This window comes from Ruditapes philippinarum, unplaced genomic scaffold (genome assembly GCF_026571515.1).
Source record: "Ruditapes philippinarum isolate M1 unplaced genomic scaffold, ASM2657151v2 ctg1618_1_1_1_1, whole genome shotgun sequence".
In the NCBI taxonomy this organism is placed as follows: Eukaryota; Metazoa; Mollusca; class Bivalvia; order Venerida; family Veneridae; genus Ruditapes; species Ruditapes philippinarum.
The window spans coordinates 136820-155882 of NW_026857783.1; the positions used below are offsets into that span (position 1 = coordinate 136820).

Genomic DNA, 19063 nt, shown 5'->3' on the forward strand with positions numbered 1-19063 from the left:
GCCTAAATAGGACATTTTTTCACTGTTTGAGGCCTCAAAAAGGTGGGGGGGGGGCAAAAAGCCGTCGAAACACGCTTATATGAGGGAAAAGGATAACAAAATATGATGAAAAACCGTGGAATTACCCAAAAACTTGATTTTCCATGTTAACACATGCCCTAACACTGAATTTCTGTGAAAACTTGTTGTTTTTTTCACATTTTTTTAATTAACATTTGAGCTCAGTTTGAAAAGAATCCTTATTGGGGTATATGACTTATAGAGTCGGCTTCCTGACATTCAATTTTGAAGAAAATCATTCGAATGGTATAGGAAATTGACTTGAAATCATTTATTCTTAAACTGTGAGTTTGAGCCAGCATAGGGATTGGTTTCCATCAGTGTACAATCGGTCAACTAAAATTATTGTATCACACAAGGGCTACATAGTACTATCTATTAGTGACTATTAATACTTATTGTATGATGACAACGCACAAATATAAACACAAAGGAAGGCAAGATACTTCAAAATGCAAATATTTATGAGTGATTATAAATAATCTTTAATTGAGGGAACAGATCATTAACATTCTTAATGATACAAAGTGTCCCACATATGGGGGCATGCTATTATATATTTAAGTCAATGCTACATGCCATATATCTAAGCTCTAGGCAATAATATTTATGAGTTTACTAAAACAGTTTATATAAACTTATTGTCCATCCTTGAGGAGGTAATTTTGACCCCCTTGGGAAAAAGAATTATTTAACTTTTGCAGAGAATTAAAAGATGGTGGTGCTACAAGCCAAATATCTATGCTATGACACTGATGTTTATGAGAATATTTTTTCAAGATATTTTTCAAGATATGTCACTTCATAAGTTAACTAGCCTATGAAGTCTTAGTGAAAATTCTGCTAGTTGCATATACTTCTATATGTAATTAAATATGGAAAAGAAATTATTTAACTTATCTATAATAAATTAAAAGGTTATTGGGGTGGGGGACAACACCAGGAAAACACCAGGTCAGTAATTACTACTGATCTATTAATCAGAGCACCTAAGAATTTTATCAATTATCTTTCATTCAAACACATTTACTCTTAAGATTAACAAATCAAAAAATTTTTTTTTCTTATCAAGAACAGCTCTTGTCTAATTGCCTTAAATCAATAGGTGCCAGATTTTGTTTGTGTATATTACAAGAATGCTTTTTTATATTTCCTGCAACTGACGACGTGTACTCGCACATCGGACATTTAAAAGGCTTCTCTTTGGTATGCACACGTTCATGCTGTTTTAAAATCGTAACATTGAAGAAACCTTTGCCACATTCTTTGCAAACAAACTTTCTATTCTTATCGAAATGCCTGCGTTTGTGTGACCGTAATGCAAACTTAGTCTTCAAAACTTTTCCGCAGATGTCACAAACAGACTCCTCTTGTTCATGAACCTTAATTTTATGCTGGTGTGCTGCTTTTGTAGTCTTAAATAGTTTTCCACAAATTTCACACGGGTGTATATGAAGAGCTTTCAACTCCTCTTCATTTTTACCACATGACAATTCTTTATGACTTTTGAAGTTTTCGTATTTGGTCATATGTTTGCCACAGGTTTCGCACTGGTAACTGTTCAGACGCCAAATACTATCCATGTGCTGTTTCTCACGTTTGTGCTTATAAAGGTCTCGATCTGCATGTAGAAAACATAGAAAAGTTATTAAACAATAGAATAAGTACAATCTGTGATCACTTTCTTTAGAAATAACAATGTATGTTCTTAATTCTACAAATGTTCTTTGCAGTCATTCACTACTCAACATAATGTAATAACCATTTATGTTCTTAATTCTAGAGATGTTCTTTGAAGTCATTCACTACTCAACATAATGTAATAACCATGAATGTTCTTAATTCTAGAGATGTTCTTAACAAACATTCTCTACTCAACATAATATAATAACCATTTATGTTCTTAATTCTACAAATGTTCTTTGAAGTCATTCACTACTCAACATAATGTAATAACCATGAATGTTCTTAATTCTAGAGATGTTCTTTACAAACATTCTTTACTCAACATAATGTAATAACCATGAATGTTCTTAATTCTAGAGATGTTCTTAACAAACATTCTCTACTCAACATAATATAATAACCATTTATGTTCTTAATTCTACAAATGTTCTTTGAAGTCATTCACTACTCAACATAATGTAATAACCATGAATGTTCTTAATTCTAGAGATGTTCTTTACAAACATTCTTTACTCAACATAATGTAATAACCATGAATGTTCTTAATTCTAGAGATGTTCTTAACAAACATTCTCTACTCAACATAATGTAATAACCATTTATGTTCTTAATTCTAGAGATGTTCTTTACAGACATTCACTACTCAACATAATGTAATAACCATTTATGTTCTTAAGGTGACAACGGAGTCAATTATCACTGAAAATACCTAAAATGAGATTTTTTGCTTAGTATATTTATCAACCTTTTCTGAACACATTCGTGATTTAATTTTGGAAGCAGTTAGTCCAAAAAATGTGTTTTTAAACGTTTTAAAACGGTACCTGTACTATTTTTATCTGCTATCGCGTAACCTGTCAATTATCGATAACGCTCCGCCCCCTGTTGAGGCATCAATGAGGGAAATCGGTAGTTCCATATATGCGTGAATTACCGGTCCATACTGGTCCATACTACTCGTAATTCATGTATCGTACAAATACCGTACATCTTTTATGAATATCGTCTACCTTTTATTTAGCCTTTTTTATAAAATAAGAAATTGTCGGCCAATGTACGTAACATAATGTATGAAACATAAAATTAAATAATTAAGCATAGCGACAAATCGCACGACCACGGGGTTGATTAAAAATATAGTTGCTAAAATATCCATAATGTGTGAAAATAATTTGTCTGTCCCGTTAATCTGATAGATATTACATTGAGTTTATGGACTTTTGTACGGATTCAAGGGCTTGCTTTACATTCAACCTCGTTTTCTAACAATGTCAAGTAAAACAACAACAAAAGCAGACAACATTTTTTATGTGAACGCCTATATGACTTGTGGTAAGGTCTCCCTGACAAATTTCTAAACCATTTTAGGTTGTCTAAGGATGATTATTTCTCTATGAATCAATAAAAAAAGATAATAAAATAAATTATCAGTGAATGCTTTGAATAAATTGTTCGCTAGTAAATCGAACACAGTACTAATAAACCTGGGAGAAAGTTTGGAATTTATTGTATATCCCAGTAGAAACTGGATCTCTATGCCGTGCATAGATGATTTCCATGATAATAGAAGTCAAGAAGGTCAGATCATAATGATCGAGTGATACCTTTTATTTCTATTAAAATATGTGAAGCATTTATATCAATTTGGAGGAAAAAATATATAAAATCCCGTTCTTATTTGTACATCTACCATGGACTTTAAAATACTGTCAGAAGCTCAGTTTTTTTGTTATTTTAATTTATATTTTAACGGAATTTCATACACGAGTACACAGATAGAGTGACACTGGTATAATATAATAATAATGCTGATGATAATAATAATAAACTTTAAATGTGAAACAATTAAATACCCCGCTAGCGGTGCACAAATACGTCCCATTTCCCCCCACCGAGTGCCTCAAATTTTACCGAAAGTCACGTGACATGTGCAACCGATACCAGACTAACGGTAAATCACGTTAAGATGTGAAGAAATTTCTGTTATAAACTGATATTAATCAGCAACTTTTTAATTGGTCAGATGTCACTGGGTCATAAAATGTTGTTAGTGTATGTTACCGCAACTTGTGACCCTCTCTGGTGCGATATTTGTGTATTATGTAATTATTTAGCGTGAAACGTAGGGGTCCGAGAGAGAACAGCCAATTTATGACACTTCGTTTGATGCGGATCGGACTAACTTTGAATCGGCATAACTTTTTTAATAATCAAGCAATTAACATGCGGTTTAAAGCACATGAAGGGGAATTCATTTACGGAGGGAACCGTATCAGGGATTTTTGTTTGCTCAATCAGCGACTTAATTATCTTTAATTACGTAATATGTATGGTGAAAAAAGTCGCATAAAATGTTTGACGTTACGTAATATTTTTTTGAGAAAAGATAGACAAAATTTGAGACACGGTTCCCCAGATATTATAAGTATGTTTATTTTCCAAAAGTTTGATGACACAAAAATAAAAAATGACTTTGATATGACGATTTAAAATTTTAGGATTTTTATTAAAAATCAATCATTTACAAAGACATTTTTTTCAAATATGTTATTTTTTATGATGATCAACGACATTTAATGCACAAAGATTAAATAAATAACAATTATTACTAGAATAAGTTGGTTTAAATGACATTTATGTGATTACCACGGAAAGTGTCTGTTGTCACCTTAATTCTACAAATGTTCTTTGAAGTCATTCAATACTCAACATAATGTAATAACCATTTATGTTCTTAATTCTACAAATGTTCTTTGAAGTCATTCACTACTCAACATAATGTAATAACCATGAATGTTCTTAATTCTAGAGATGTTCTTAACAAACATTCTCTACTCAACATAATATAATAACCATTTATGTTCTTAATTCTACAAATGTTCTTTGAAGTCATTCACTACTCAACATAATGTAATAACCATGAATGTTCTTAATTCTAGAGATGTTCTTTACAAACATTCTTTACTCAACATAATGTAATAACCATGAATGTTCTTAATTCTAGAGATGTTCTTAACAAACATTCTCTACTCAACATAATATAATAACCATTTATGTTCTTAATTCTACAAATGTTCTTTGAAGTCATTCACTACTCAACATAATGTAATAACCATGAATGTTCTTAATTCTAGAGATGTTCTTTACAAACATTCTTTACTCAACATAATGTAATAACCATGAATGTTCTTAATTCTAGAGATGTTCTTAACAAACATTCTCTACTCAACATAATGTAATAACCATTTATGTTCTTAATTCTAGAGATGTTCTTTACAGACATTCACTACTCAACATAATGTAATAACCATTTATGTTCTTAATTCTACAAATGTTCTTTGAAGTCATTCACTACTCAACATAATGTAATAACCATGAATGTTCTTAATTCTAGAGATGTTCTTTACAAACATTCTTTACTCAACATAATGTAATAACCATGAATGTTCTTAATTCTAGAGATGTTCTTAACAAACATTCTCTACTCAACATAATATAATAACCATTTATGTTCTTAATTCTACAAATGTTCTTTGCAGTCATTCACTACTCAACATAATGTAATAACCATGAATGTTCTTTATTCTACAGATGTTCTTTACAGATATTCACTACTCAACATATTGTATAACAATGTTATAATATGTGATCTTTACTTTACACATGTTTGCTAATATACAGACTTTCTCTAGTCATTTATGGATGAAGGTCAAAGTTAGTCTGGTCTACTGAAAGGTTTTGTCCCAAGGGTTGTTGTGGCCAAGTATGAAGACAATTCAACAAGAGCATAAAAAGTTATAATCAAGGTACAAGTTTGCGGATGTCAACGCTGACATAACAATACCAGTTAATTGAGTTAATAATGAACAACATAATGATCTTATACAAATACAAATAATGATAGTAAAATAGCTAGATATTTGCTTCTGTGAGAACAGCCAGTGTTTTAATTGGTCTTTTTCTTGCATATTACATCTAAATCATATACGAGAACTAATATTTTCACACACCATTTTTCTTCTAGTACAGGAGTTTATATATTCATTTATAACAGTGTAATAGCGTCCTCCTAGGTATGCAATTCATTCATAATGAACAACTTGCCTTGCACAGGGGACTGAAAATTGGGATTTTCTGTAACCATAGAACAATTCTGATTAATATGCAAGGAAAGTTATACTAGACATGGGGTGTCAGGCTACCACTTAATTTACAGACTATTACAATACCAGTACTTACATCCTTCAAACTCTTCTCCACATATAGGGCACACAGGGTTCGGCATAATTTCTCTATGATTTGCAAACATATGCTGCCTTAATTTTCTTCTGTCTTGAAACAGGTAATCACATTCAGAACACTTCAGAAATCCCATTTTTAGAAGTTCTTCTGGACTATAATGGCGTTTAGCAAATCCCCGAGGTTTTGTTTTTGGAAGGGTATGTTTGACCTCATTCCTATGCACCCACAGGTTCTCCACTGACAAAATAATATAGACATTCATTATACAACATACATTTTGATATAAAGTTTTTAAATTGAAACACATTAATTCTTAACCAAGAATCAATTTAGTTGTTTAAAAATACTAATTTCAGATTAATTGTAATTGTGTTTAGCAACTTATATTAATCATTTTTTGAGTCCCCTCCCTATTACTAATAATCATGATTATATAAGGAACAAAGATGTGACCGGAAAGGGCTCTAACCCTCGATCACGAGAAAGAGTGGTAAGACACTTATACCAATGTGCCTCTGCCTCTTGTAAGTCATTTAATTATTAGAACAGTATCATTGAATAAGTACAAAACTTATCACAATGAATTTAAAAGAGCTTAATTGTAGTCTAAAAGTCTCAAAGCATAGTTTGTAAATCTTACTGTGATGACGACGAACTGGGTCACTTTAAACAGAAAAATTTGAAAAAAATTAATGAAGAAATATTCTCTAAATTAAAAAGAAAATCAATATTTGGTGCTAACACAAGTTTAATTAAATACTGTTTACTTTATATACATTGTAGTTTAAAGTCATTTTGCACAATAAAAATTATTATTCTGAAAAAATGGAAAAACGAAGCATGAGAATGATCTGTAACTTTGCACGTAAGTTATTGGTATGGATCTCCATCAAACGATATAAAACCTTGTAAAAAATATCCAGTCGTATCATATCAAAAAACCTTAGTGGTGTTCCTTTAAAAATAAAATTTTGGTTAATAGAATCTTTTATACTTCTATTTCTGAAATAGGCAATGTCAAAGTAAAGTGCCACAACACTAATAAAATAAATTACAATAAAATAAATTATAAGTTAACTACAAATAATAATAAAAACAATATTTACGTGATGAAAATTTTTCCTGGCAATCTGGGCAAAAAGAACAGCTTAGCTGATTAGCATACATTTTATTCTTTGTTTTTTCATTTTCTTCTTTGTCAGTTATTAGACTTTCATCCTCATTTTCATTTGTCAATTTATCCTCGCCTTCGGATATTTTACCTTTATTTTTTATTTTTGTCACCAAATCTGCTAAGTAAGCACTTTTTCGAATTCCTTTAATTGCAGAACTATATTTAGCATAACTTTGATTTGTCTTTCTGATTTTCACAGGTTTAAGCATGTTATGCTCTACAAAGTCAGAGATATATCCACTAGCAGGTACCCCTTTTGTTGGGAGAGAGCTTACAGCAGTCATTGGTTGGTTAAGCCCCAGATTAATACCAGATGACAATGGAGTTAGTAAAGGTCTAACAGAAGTTCCTAAAGCATTTGATGTCAAATCACTGATACCAGGTGTGACAGATATAATGGGTAACACAGTATTTGGAGTAGAAACTTTAAGTCCTCCAGCTTGCTCATTATTAGACTTCAAAATTTTTGTCTTTTTAAATATGTCTTCATCTATTGCAGAAATTTCATGTTTTGTTTCTTCATTATCATTAGCAGGAAGTATGGGTGTTTCTACGTCATACAGGGAAGGTTCATCAGCAGAATCTGTGTCTGTTCCATAGTCTTCATAAACGACTTCTGACTTAATTTCCACAAAGTCTGGCATGTCTGTGTCGTTATCATTGGTTTCATGAATGTTTGTAAAAATGTTATCAAAACCATTCTGCCTGACATCTACCACTGTCTGATCTGATACGACTGAAACATATAAAAAATTATAATTAACAAGATGTGACAGTATGTTTAAAGCAGCACGCCTCCAGATTTATGGCTAATTTTCATGAAAATTTTGAAAATGTATTTGAATGTGAAATATTGTGAAATAACCAAAGAGAAGCAATTTACACATTATCAATGACACTTACAATCCACGTAAAATATAAAGCGGTCAAAATATGCATAAATAGCATTTACTGTGTTAGTAATGCAGTAGAAATATAGTTGTAAATACTGAAAAAGTCAATCATTAATCGCACATAATATGTAAAATATTACTTGAATCTGGAAACTTTTTACTTTTCCTTACATCTTAGTACATTTTTCTCAAGTTTGATTTCATTGAAATATATTGACTCATATTAAAGAATAAGGTCTAATGGTTGAGGAAAACTTCACTTTACTTTCTATGGAGTATTTCATGCACAAGCAGGCACCTGAGAAGAACCACCAACCTCTCATAAGCTAGCTGGATAGCTTCCTTACAATGACTGATCCAAGTAACTAGGAATATCAAACCCCTACATGAATGAATAAAAACTTCTATGTGGAAAGCCATGTGAATCATCACATGCAGGTTCTTCGGTGACTTCAGTATGAATGTACACATGAAAGAAAAATCTCACAGTTTGGGAAAAGGTTAATGTCCTTAACACTTACATTACTATTTTATTCCAACATGCTGTTTGGTAACCAACCCATACAATCAGTTTTGCTTATGTGTATAACTACTTGTATAACAATTCTATTTTGTATACATGTAACAGTTGACAGTTACATAAATTAGTCACTCTTGATTTATGAAGGACAAATAGGCAATAAAATGCTCAAACAGACTGAAGGACAGACAAGCTAGCAACAATATGCTCCACAAGTCTTAAGCCCCAGATAAATTAACATAAATATTTTCAATAAGAGTTGAGGAAAAACGGGCTCCTCTAGACTGAAGGAAAGACAAACTGGCAACAATATGTTCAACCAGACTGAAGGACCTGTGGACAATCTGGAAATAATATACCTGTACTTTGGTGCAGTGTCAAAGAATACTTTCATCAACTGTGACTGATAAGCAGTTTAAGAGACACTTTCTTTCAACTTTAAGCTGCAGAGAACATAAACTAACTATTTAAACTAACCAAGAGCTAAAAGTCTAACTGCTGCCTTTATTTGATGAGCTTACAACAAAGAATTTTTAAGATGACTGATTCTTGCATAGCAGATTGGCGTTTTCGTGTGTTTTACACATGCCGGAAATTTCATCTGGCATGGGGGGTGCCAGATGAGTCGCGTGCTGTACAATGGCACGCTTAGGATGACGTCATTTTACCGGTAGTTATAATTTCATACGCTGTTGTAAGAAAATAGTTACGGCTGTAATATATAATGATATAAATTTCCGTTGAAAATAAAGATAAAGAATTTAAAATATAATGGAATATTGTAGAATACGCAAGAAAAAATATCTGACATATGTTTGCGGTTTGGATCAGAATATCCGTCCCTCGGTAACCCGCCCATGGGGGGTAACTCGGCAAGCCTGGTTACCGCCTAATGGGCGGGTTACCTCGGGACGGATATTCCGGTCTGAACCGCAACATATGACAGATATTATTATTCTTATTTGTAGACAAACACTGAAGTTTGTTTAATCAATAATAAACCGTATAATAATACTGTTATAACAAGTATACCATTTAGCCAACATGTCCAGTTCTTGTCAGTAAACAGTTTTCTAATAGAATCTTCCTGTTCACTGTTAACTAACATTGTAATATGGTATTGGCCGACTTCACCCATTGCTGTTATCAAAACTACTTTCTCCTGAAATCAGTGAAATGAAATACATAATCATTCAATAAAAGATTAACAGACATTTCTTTATAATTATGCTCTATATCTCACAGGAACTCGGCACAGTGTTTGGAAAGTGTAAAAAGTATTTCTAGAAAAAAAAAAATATACTACATAATTATATAATATATAGACAGCATATATTTTACACTATCCCAACACTGTCCCGAGTCCCTGTGCTATATTATATATAGTCTAGTAAAAGAGACAAAAATTTGAAATGTGAAATCAATCCCTTCAGTAACAAGTATGATAAGAGCAAAAAGTATATATTATAATATTTTTAAAGAACATGTAAAATAGTTAGCTTATGTAAAATTGTAAAATAGTTAGCTCAAAGGGGAAATAACTCTTGAAATAAAGATGCTAGAGTTATGAACCATGTCATGCATGTTGTGAGTATTGACAGAAAGAACAATTATCTTAGTCTAAAGACAAAAGGATATCATTTACATATTAATAACAAAGAACAGGGGGGGGGGGGGGGGCGGCTATAATTCTAGAAATATTGACACTAGAGTTATAAACCATGTCACAGAGTTGCATCTAGGCCGGGCGATTTGCACATTTTCAGTGTCTAATCTAGAAGGGGGGATGGGGGGATTCCCCCATATTTTTGAGAATTCCCCGCTATTTTTTCAGAGGCAGGGGGAAAATTTTACATAAAAAATCAACAAATTCTCATATTTGGATAAAAATCCCCCCTGTTTTTCAAATCCTAGAATAGACACTGCATTTTATGATATTTTTTGCAGATTGCGCATTTTAATTAAGTCAATATGCACCAAGTCATGCATCTGACGATCTTTTCAACTTGATTCAATTAATCTTCATTGTATCTTGAAAGCTTCTGCCATGTTTGTTTTCATTTGTTTTAATGACTAAAATACGTACTCAATCACGTGTAGCAGACAACCGGGTCATCCCGCATGTGTAATGATGGTTTGATCGCACACTTTACAACTTAAAGGGACTCCACTGAGGTGTGAAGGCCTAAAAACATAACATTTGAATTTCTTACATAAATGAGCTATCATGGCACTTAAACAGAAATATATGCAAATATAGTTAAGAAATATACTTTGAAATAAATTGAAAATTACATTTTTATACTTTTCTTAGTCCGATTTGAGTGAAAAGCGTTTAAACACTTTTCACTTTGGGTCATTTTTTACAATTTGAATAATTATTCTGGAAAAACAAAGTGTGCGAATAATCTGAAATTTTACACAAAGATTAGTGGTCTTAACCTACACCAAATGGTACATTTATCTGGAAAAAATATTTTCATTCTAGTCATGTCAAAAAACCTCAGTGTAGTCCCTTTAATACAAGTATTCATCAATATATTTTATTTTTCTATTTCCGTTGTTGAGCGGACGCTAGCTGTCAGAAATGCCTAAACGTAAAATAAATTAATTCTTTTGAATGAATGGGGGACAATACCCCATAATTTTGAAATTCTAGTAGATGCAACACTGATGTCACATTAGATCTAACCGAAATTATGATATGGGACATGATGAGTTAGCAATTCTTTTGGAGAGACTGAGATTGGGCTGGTGATGTATGTCTTATGGAGAGATTTTGACTCTATATGCTTTAACCCTTTCCCTCATGAGCATATTGTGAAAAATGGCCGTTATCATTGAAAAGCCTCCTGTTACAAGTTCAAACTGCTATGAAACTATAAAAAATGCTTCAATACTAATCAAACTTGGCACAAATGTTGACTGGACCATTGCCTTTGTAACAACATGCTCAGTCTTAAATTTGCTGTTACCATGGCAATGAGGGGACATCTCAAAATTGCCAAAAATCATTATTTTGCCTTGATTTTTTCCATCAAAATTTATTTCAAAGTGCTGCAACTTCTCAAGTGATTGAGATAGAGTCAAAGGCTTTTCAGTGTTAGTTACACGTTATCTTATGATCAACCGGGGGTCATTTTTAGCCTCTCACAAGTCCAAAATTTTCTTGGCGATGAGGGGGACTACTGGCCCCCTTCAAACCCCCCAAACAGAAGGGGGCACATCCCCCTTCTGGCCTGCCCCCTGGTGTATCTTTTGGATGGGGGGCGGCGCCGAAAAAAGGCTCACTTTTTTTAGCAACATTTCTCAAACGAAAACGTGTTTGGGGCCCAAATAGGACATTTTTTCAGTATTTGAGGCCTAAAAGAGGGGGGGGGGGGGGTCAAATGTGCGTTGTTTTGCGTATATATGAGGTAAAGGGTTAATAAATGCAAACTATTTTCCATAAGCATAAAGAAATTAAGAACCTGAAAGTTTCCAAATATGAAACATTATCATTTAGTCTGGTTCCCGGTCGTACGTTGCTTCGATTACGATAGTGGTAAGGGGCAGGTAATCCAGACTCCATATCAGGTGGGGGGAAAATCCCGGGATCGCCTATAGAAAAGCCGGGACCCGGGATCGTATTAAACTGTAAAACATATAGTAAACCCGGGAATTGACCACCTACTCTTGGTGTATTATTATTATCATCATCATTTGAATGTTTTTGTAGAGATTTCTGAATAAGTCTGATTTGTATTAATTATAAAAAATCTTTAAAAATAATGTATTTTTTTCACAGACAAAAGCATTAATTAATTAAAAAGCCGTGATTGTATTAAAACATATAGGGATCCCGGTTCAGAAAAGCCAGGATCGTATTAAAATATATAGAGATCCCAGGAATTGGCCAGTTCAAGAAGATACTTTTCAGAAAAGCTGGGATCGTATTAAAACGTATAGGCATCCCGGGATTTGACCAATTCAAGAATATAGTCTTTAATTTTTCCAATTAATTAGGCATAAAATTATAAGTATTGTGATTTCCGCATTTTAAGTTAATAAATAGCTCTTAATATATTTATATCCTAAGTTAAATTAATTTAACGTTCATTAGTCATTACATAAAATAGAAAATAAAAACTTAACGTTTTATCGCCTTTCATTACGACAATAATCAACACAAATATAGTTTATTAGTTTTCCCTCTATATCTAATACGATCCCGGGCGTCCCGGATCCCAGGATTTTCCCTCCACCTACATATCAAAATTACTTTTTTTAAAGATATTGAAAAAGGTGATTAACTGACTTTTGTATTCAATAAAATCATATGTAAGTACTAAAAAATTAATGAAAATAAATAAAAACATTATCTTGAATAAAAATATCGAAATCATGTCAACAAAGATGTTCTAAATATAGTACACGACTCTATTCTAATCAGTTCCCGCGAATGACGTCATACAAGGTCTCCATGACACCTAAATGTCATGGCAGACTGTACTCAGCGTAATTGATGTTTTACAGTAAATTGGCAATTTTAAAGATGGTATTAATATTTTGATACTTTAATTGGTATAGAACACGATATTAAAATAGATCTATGTTTTATCCTAAACAGCTAAAATGCACAAGAATTGATTGGGTCAAGTGTATTTGCAAGTGAAAAATAAGGTTAAATCAACTTAAGTTATTCCGGTTAGGTTTCGTAACGGGTCTAATCCAAAACTTTAATGCCGCATCAGATGAAAAACAAAAATGTTTATTAGCGGCTTATAAAGTTTTGGAAGCCAGAAGTTTTGGAAGTCTAACATTATCATTATGATTATGAACACAAATGAACATGTTCAATAACACAGGAACTATACTGTAGCGATTCATTTACCTATTGTGTTTGTATTATACATAGGAAAAGGGGTATTGTGATGGATAGTATTTTCTTAAAACTGCAGGTGGAAACTGGCAAACAGTAACAATTCTGAATATCACAGTTTCGGGTCGCTGTTGTTCAACTTGTTGTTATTGTCGTTGACGTTGACATATATATTCCGTATCGTACACATAACCGTACCATACCGTACAGACCAGATGGCGGTTAATATTCGCGCCACTCATAATTCGCTACATAACAACTCGCCCTACATTGGTGACGATTGAAAAAATATATATTCCACCAAAATCTATATATATATCATATTTTTATTTAATTGGTTTCGAAAAAAATAATATGGTTTGGTTATATTTTGCAAATTTTTCATTATATAATTTATTGTTATATGATAATATTACAGTAAATGCGGATCTTATTGGAAATACGCTGGCAATGCTAGGGTAACATAAAACATATTACTTAATTTTATAATTATTTTTGTTGCATTTTTGTGTGTTTAATATGCATTTTGACAATGCGACAATATAATTGTATACACGTGTTTATGTATATTTCCCAGAATAAATCGATACGATATCTTCGGCATAATTTCATGAAAACATTTCATTTTGATTTGAAAATTAAATAAGAAAAATATCGGTAACTAACCATTACAAGTGAAATATAATAAAAAAAAAATATGTATTACTCAGAACTTCTTGAAAGTAAACGATTTAGAACATGTAGCGATGATGGTTATTGGAACTGGATGAATCTCTCTGGAGCGAATCACTATATTATTCTTGCTGTGATTACCTAAATATAAAACATACATTTTATTAAATCACTTAATAGATCCTGTATGTTTTGCGATTGATCTTGTTAATTGTGTATATATACCACACTTGCAAAAAATTATATATGAATATAATTATGCAAATAAAACAATTTTTCAAACATCGAATAATATGTAAAATGTGTACTGCAAATATTTGTGCACATTATATTTAATCAATAATAATTATATGCATTCATTTCTTATTGGAAAATTTGACTTAGAATTTACAGAAAATAAATTTCTAATTACCTCCCTTCATTTACATGAAATGTTGAATTCGGTAATATCTTTATAAATAATGCTTATTGGAACTTACAATACTGAAAAATCTTAATTTGAGCATCATATTTATGAAATAAAACCATGAAAAAAATGTGTTACAGGATCTAAAACTTTTTTTTTTATGACAAATTTATCCCGAAGTATTATCCTAACATTTTAAATGAAGTAGATCTAATATACAGTGTAGACTATGATAATTTAGTTTTGAAATATGTAATATTGTTTATTTTAAAATTATTTCATTTATCATCTCATGACTTTATATTTCGTTAATTCAACTCTAATAAGATCTTATTCACCGACTCGAGTATTATAGTTGAAGATACGATTGCTATGCCTACATCCAGTTAAGTGCCTGCATAGTTTATATGGTACGAACATCTGTGTGCACGATTTTTCCTAATACAGTTCAGTTGTTACAATATAGGGGAACAAAAAAATTGGATTGTGAATTGCAAATTATTGTACAACTGTTGCTCACTACGAATTCATGGTTCCTCACATAAAAGAATCCAAAGTCTATGTCGAGATTCGAACCCACAGTGGGGAGGGGCAAGCGGTTTGAAGTCAACGACCTTAACAACTCGGCCACGGACGCCTCTTTTCGAAAATAGTAGACTGCTATATGTGTATTTACCTGATACAAAATTGATTAACGGACAGTTTCTTGCGGAAAGCAGGGGGAGCACCGGAGCAACGTACGTATACCTGGCTCATAGTATGGTATTTCTTACATGATTAACGGAGCAGACATTAACATGAGAAACGGCATAACAAATGTCATTGTTATTAGACATCAAAACAAAAAATGGGTTTCAATTAACAGTTTTATTAAAAAATATTCAATACCTTTAGTCAACAAGAAATGCTTAAGAACATTTATCACAATGAACAAAATTAATTAGAAATACAATGTATGTTAAGAATTTTTATGACGCAAGCATTAACAACTCCCTAACATACAAAGTTAACATTATTTTCAAGATAAATGCAAACTATACACTTTATAGATAATGATATACAAACACAGCACATGTTACCGCCGCAAGAAAGTTCCTTATAAATGCATATACCTCTATAGGTGACGTATTCCATTATCCCTGGAATAATTTTAAAATAGTAAATGCACACTCTCTTTGCGACGTTATTCATACACTCAAACTCGTGAACATTTCAAAATAGGTAATGCACACTCTCTCGGTGACGTCATCTATGCACTCTAGACTCATTGACATTATCAAAATAGTTAATGCAAACTCTCGAGCTCTCGGTGACGTCATCTATGCACTCTAGACTCATGGAAAATATCAAAATAGTTCATGTATTCTCCAGATGACGTTATTCATACAGTCATGAATAATTTTAAATACTAAATGCACACTCTTTAGGTTACGTAATTCATACACTGATAATAATTTCAAAATGGCATAATCTTCTTACTGCTTTGCAGTGAATTGAAACAATCACTTATTTTGTTTATAAACTCGCACCTGATTTAGAGTCATTCCACATTGTTGATGTACTTTTTCAAAGCTATCGGTATTGACAATTCAACCACAGCCGTGGATTTCCATTCACATGCTTGCAAAATACTTAAGCGACAAAGAACTTTTAAGTTCCAAACACTAGAAGATCGTTTTTGCATCTCGTCTTTGCATATTTTAAAAAGCTTCCTTTGTATATCATTGGTCGGTTTCCCGCCAAATTCGATCTTACACGCGCTACTGACAGACGTCAATGTCATATTACCAAGGAGTGTATTCACTATTTCATTAACATACTCCAGTTGTGCAGCTTCGTCTGATTTTGTTATCTTTTCAAACTTTTCAGAGTGCATTAAAATTTCGTCACAAAATGTGTTTAACGGAAACTTTCCGGACAAATTTTCATTGGGATCAGAACCGTTCTGGATCAACAGTCTAAAAGTAGTGATACTGCGTTCATCCAATCCAAGTACTATAGAAACTTTCAGAAATGCATGTAAAGCGTTCCCTATGAAACCATTTGGTCCGTCACCAACGCTGCCCTTCACTGAAAGATCGGAACCGTGGCGTAGTAACGTCTCCGTGCATTTGGTGATAAAACGTCTAATATTTGTGACGTCATCTTCAAAATGTCTTACTAATGTTAAAACATTGTCATACAAGCAGTGGAGCGCGGACGAGTACGCTAATCGTCCAAATGCTGTTTGGATGTGCAATGCTTCGTGTTCCTTCTCAAATTTGACCTCATCAAAGTTCGGATCCACTCCTGCGTTCAAGAGAACAACCATGCACGCTGCTATATATGGATACGACTTTCCGAAATCCGACGCGGGTGTATGGCTTAGTAAGCTATACAATGGATAAGTACGAAATGGAATATCAGACACTGGATTTTGTTTATACTTCAACAAGACGGAGGTAACTGTCAAAAGAGATTCGTACCATTCCTTTTTAAATGATAGACTGTACGAGTATAGTACATGGTAAAGGTTCATACCACTGAAAAGTGAAGTAAGTGAAGGATTGCATCTTAAAAGAACATCTAGGCACTCTGCATTTGCTAATTTCAAGGCAGCGCCTACTGCAGACTTAAGGTCGTCCGACGTTGTCCTTTCTTTAAGCAATAAGCGTAGAGCAGACGGCGAGTTACTGGCACATGCTGCGGATAAGTGATTTTCTGAACCAAACTCCAGTTTGGTTTTAACTGACGACACATCCAAAATAGATCTTACACACGAAGTGTGCCCACTTAGAGCGGCTACATCTAGCGGTGTCACCATACTTGTCCCGCCAGGGGAATGTAGTGGCGTCTCCGTCGGGGGATTCACCCACTTGAATTTACTTTTCTTTGTAGAATAATCACGTGGTCTCTCTTGTAAAATCATACTTACAATTGTTCTACTTCCAAAGTTTGCTGCCAGATGTATATAAGAATGAAATTTTGGTTCGTGTGGCGGTTTAAAATGACCGAGGGCAAATATGATTCCGACGGCCTCAATGTTTTCTGACATAATGGCATGATGTAAAATATCGTAGCCATCTTTATCTGTCCAGGAAAGCAACTGATCTCTGTCGCACTTTTCGAAACATCCTCTTAGTCTAGAGACATCTTCTGTAGTATTTATTTTCAAATAAAGCGTAGATTTCAAGTCGTTTATTTTCGTCGACATGATTGTGCGCACTACAATTATTTGAAGCACATTGAACAGTAAAGAACTATCCCTCGATATCTTTCAAGCGTCATTGACTACGCAATAAAACGATATATTCCAGATGTATGCAATTGCCTTTTAGCCTTAGCCAATCTCTTTAAAGTTTGCTTCAACAGTTCTGTTGATTTTTTCATTCATTGCTTGATGTGAATGATCAACACGAGTAATTCCAACTCTATTTAGAACGAAAACTATGAAAATTCCATAATCTACACTAGATCGATAAGCGTTTATTAAACATACAACTAATCAAGCGTCTACGAATCTAAACAAGTTGACCAGAAGGATAGTTCTTTACATGTATTATTACGCAAGATAGAAATAAAATAACATAAATATTTAAGCCTTACCATGCACAGTATGTACCGTAATTCATGAATATGTAGGGGGAGATGGATTCTGTATTATTATCATATTAAAAACATCTGCAGTGATGCTTTAAATCGACTTGACCTACATTTGCTTTTAGTTATACACAGATTTTAACTGCTTTTATGTTTATTTTATGATTTTATATTTTCATTATAAATGGGTGTAACTGTCAGCCTACATGTATATATCCCGAGGCACCGTCACAACCGTGTAGTATTATATCCTTATTTTAAATTATTAATTTTGAATAAGTGTATAGATCTATATATATCTGATGCAAAAAAAAATATGTGAATTTTAAAAAAAAGTTTGCTTCCAAAATGCTTGTATGATATAAATATGGTAATTTATTGCCTTAAAGCGAATGGCGCATGCACAAAATTGCTAAACGGATAAAACTCTACTTAAAATAGCAAAATAATATTTTATTTATATAAATACATTATTCATGTGTATTAAATAACAGAGACATTCTATGTTACAACTTTTTCGGGAATCAACCATATAATAATGGAACCAATATAATTTTACCGTTGATTAATTTTTTAAAAATATTTCATAACTTTAACGCCCTTATAATATATTATATATACTAAGGGAATTGATCTTTCAGGTGAACGCCCTAGCTTACACTAAATATTTTACGTAAATACTTGAATAGTGATCAATAAAACATTCTCACTAAAAATGAATATGTTTATACTTAATTAGTAACCGTTATTTGGAACACACTTGTGATAAGTATATACATTGTACATTAATACTTGAACAGTGATCATTCAAGATCTTTAGAGAATAATTTAATTTGACTGTTATTATTGTTTTTGTTGTTGTTGTTGTTGTTGAAGGTATTGAAGATTGGCAACTTCTCGAACATTTCCCTTAACCTTCGGTTTAACATTATCGGTAAATAAAAAGTTGTTCCGAATGGAAGTTTTGGCA

The 19063-nt window shown here is 32.5% G+C and overlaps 1 protein-coding gene across 1 annotated transcript; it reads right to left on the minus strand.

Annotated features, from left to right (window-relative positions):
* Positions 1–1098: 1098 nt before the first annotated feature.
* LOC132751014 (zinc finger protein 184-like) lies at positions 1099–13584 on the minus strand. Its single transcript, XM_060741110.1, has 5 exons — positions 13449–13584; positions 9608–9737; positions 7095–7898; positions 5986–6225; positions 1099–1681 (listed from the first exon to the last, which is right to left on the minus strand). The coding sequence occupies exons 2-5, from the start codon at positions 9711–9713 to the stop codon at positions 1128–1130; spliced, it is 1704 nt and encodes a 567-aa protein (XP_060597093.1). The 5' UTR covers positions 9714–9737; positions 13449–13584; the 3' UTR covers positions 1099–1127.
* Between the last annotated feature and the right edge of the window lie 5479 nt (positions 13585–19063).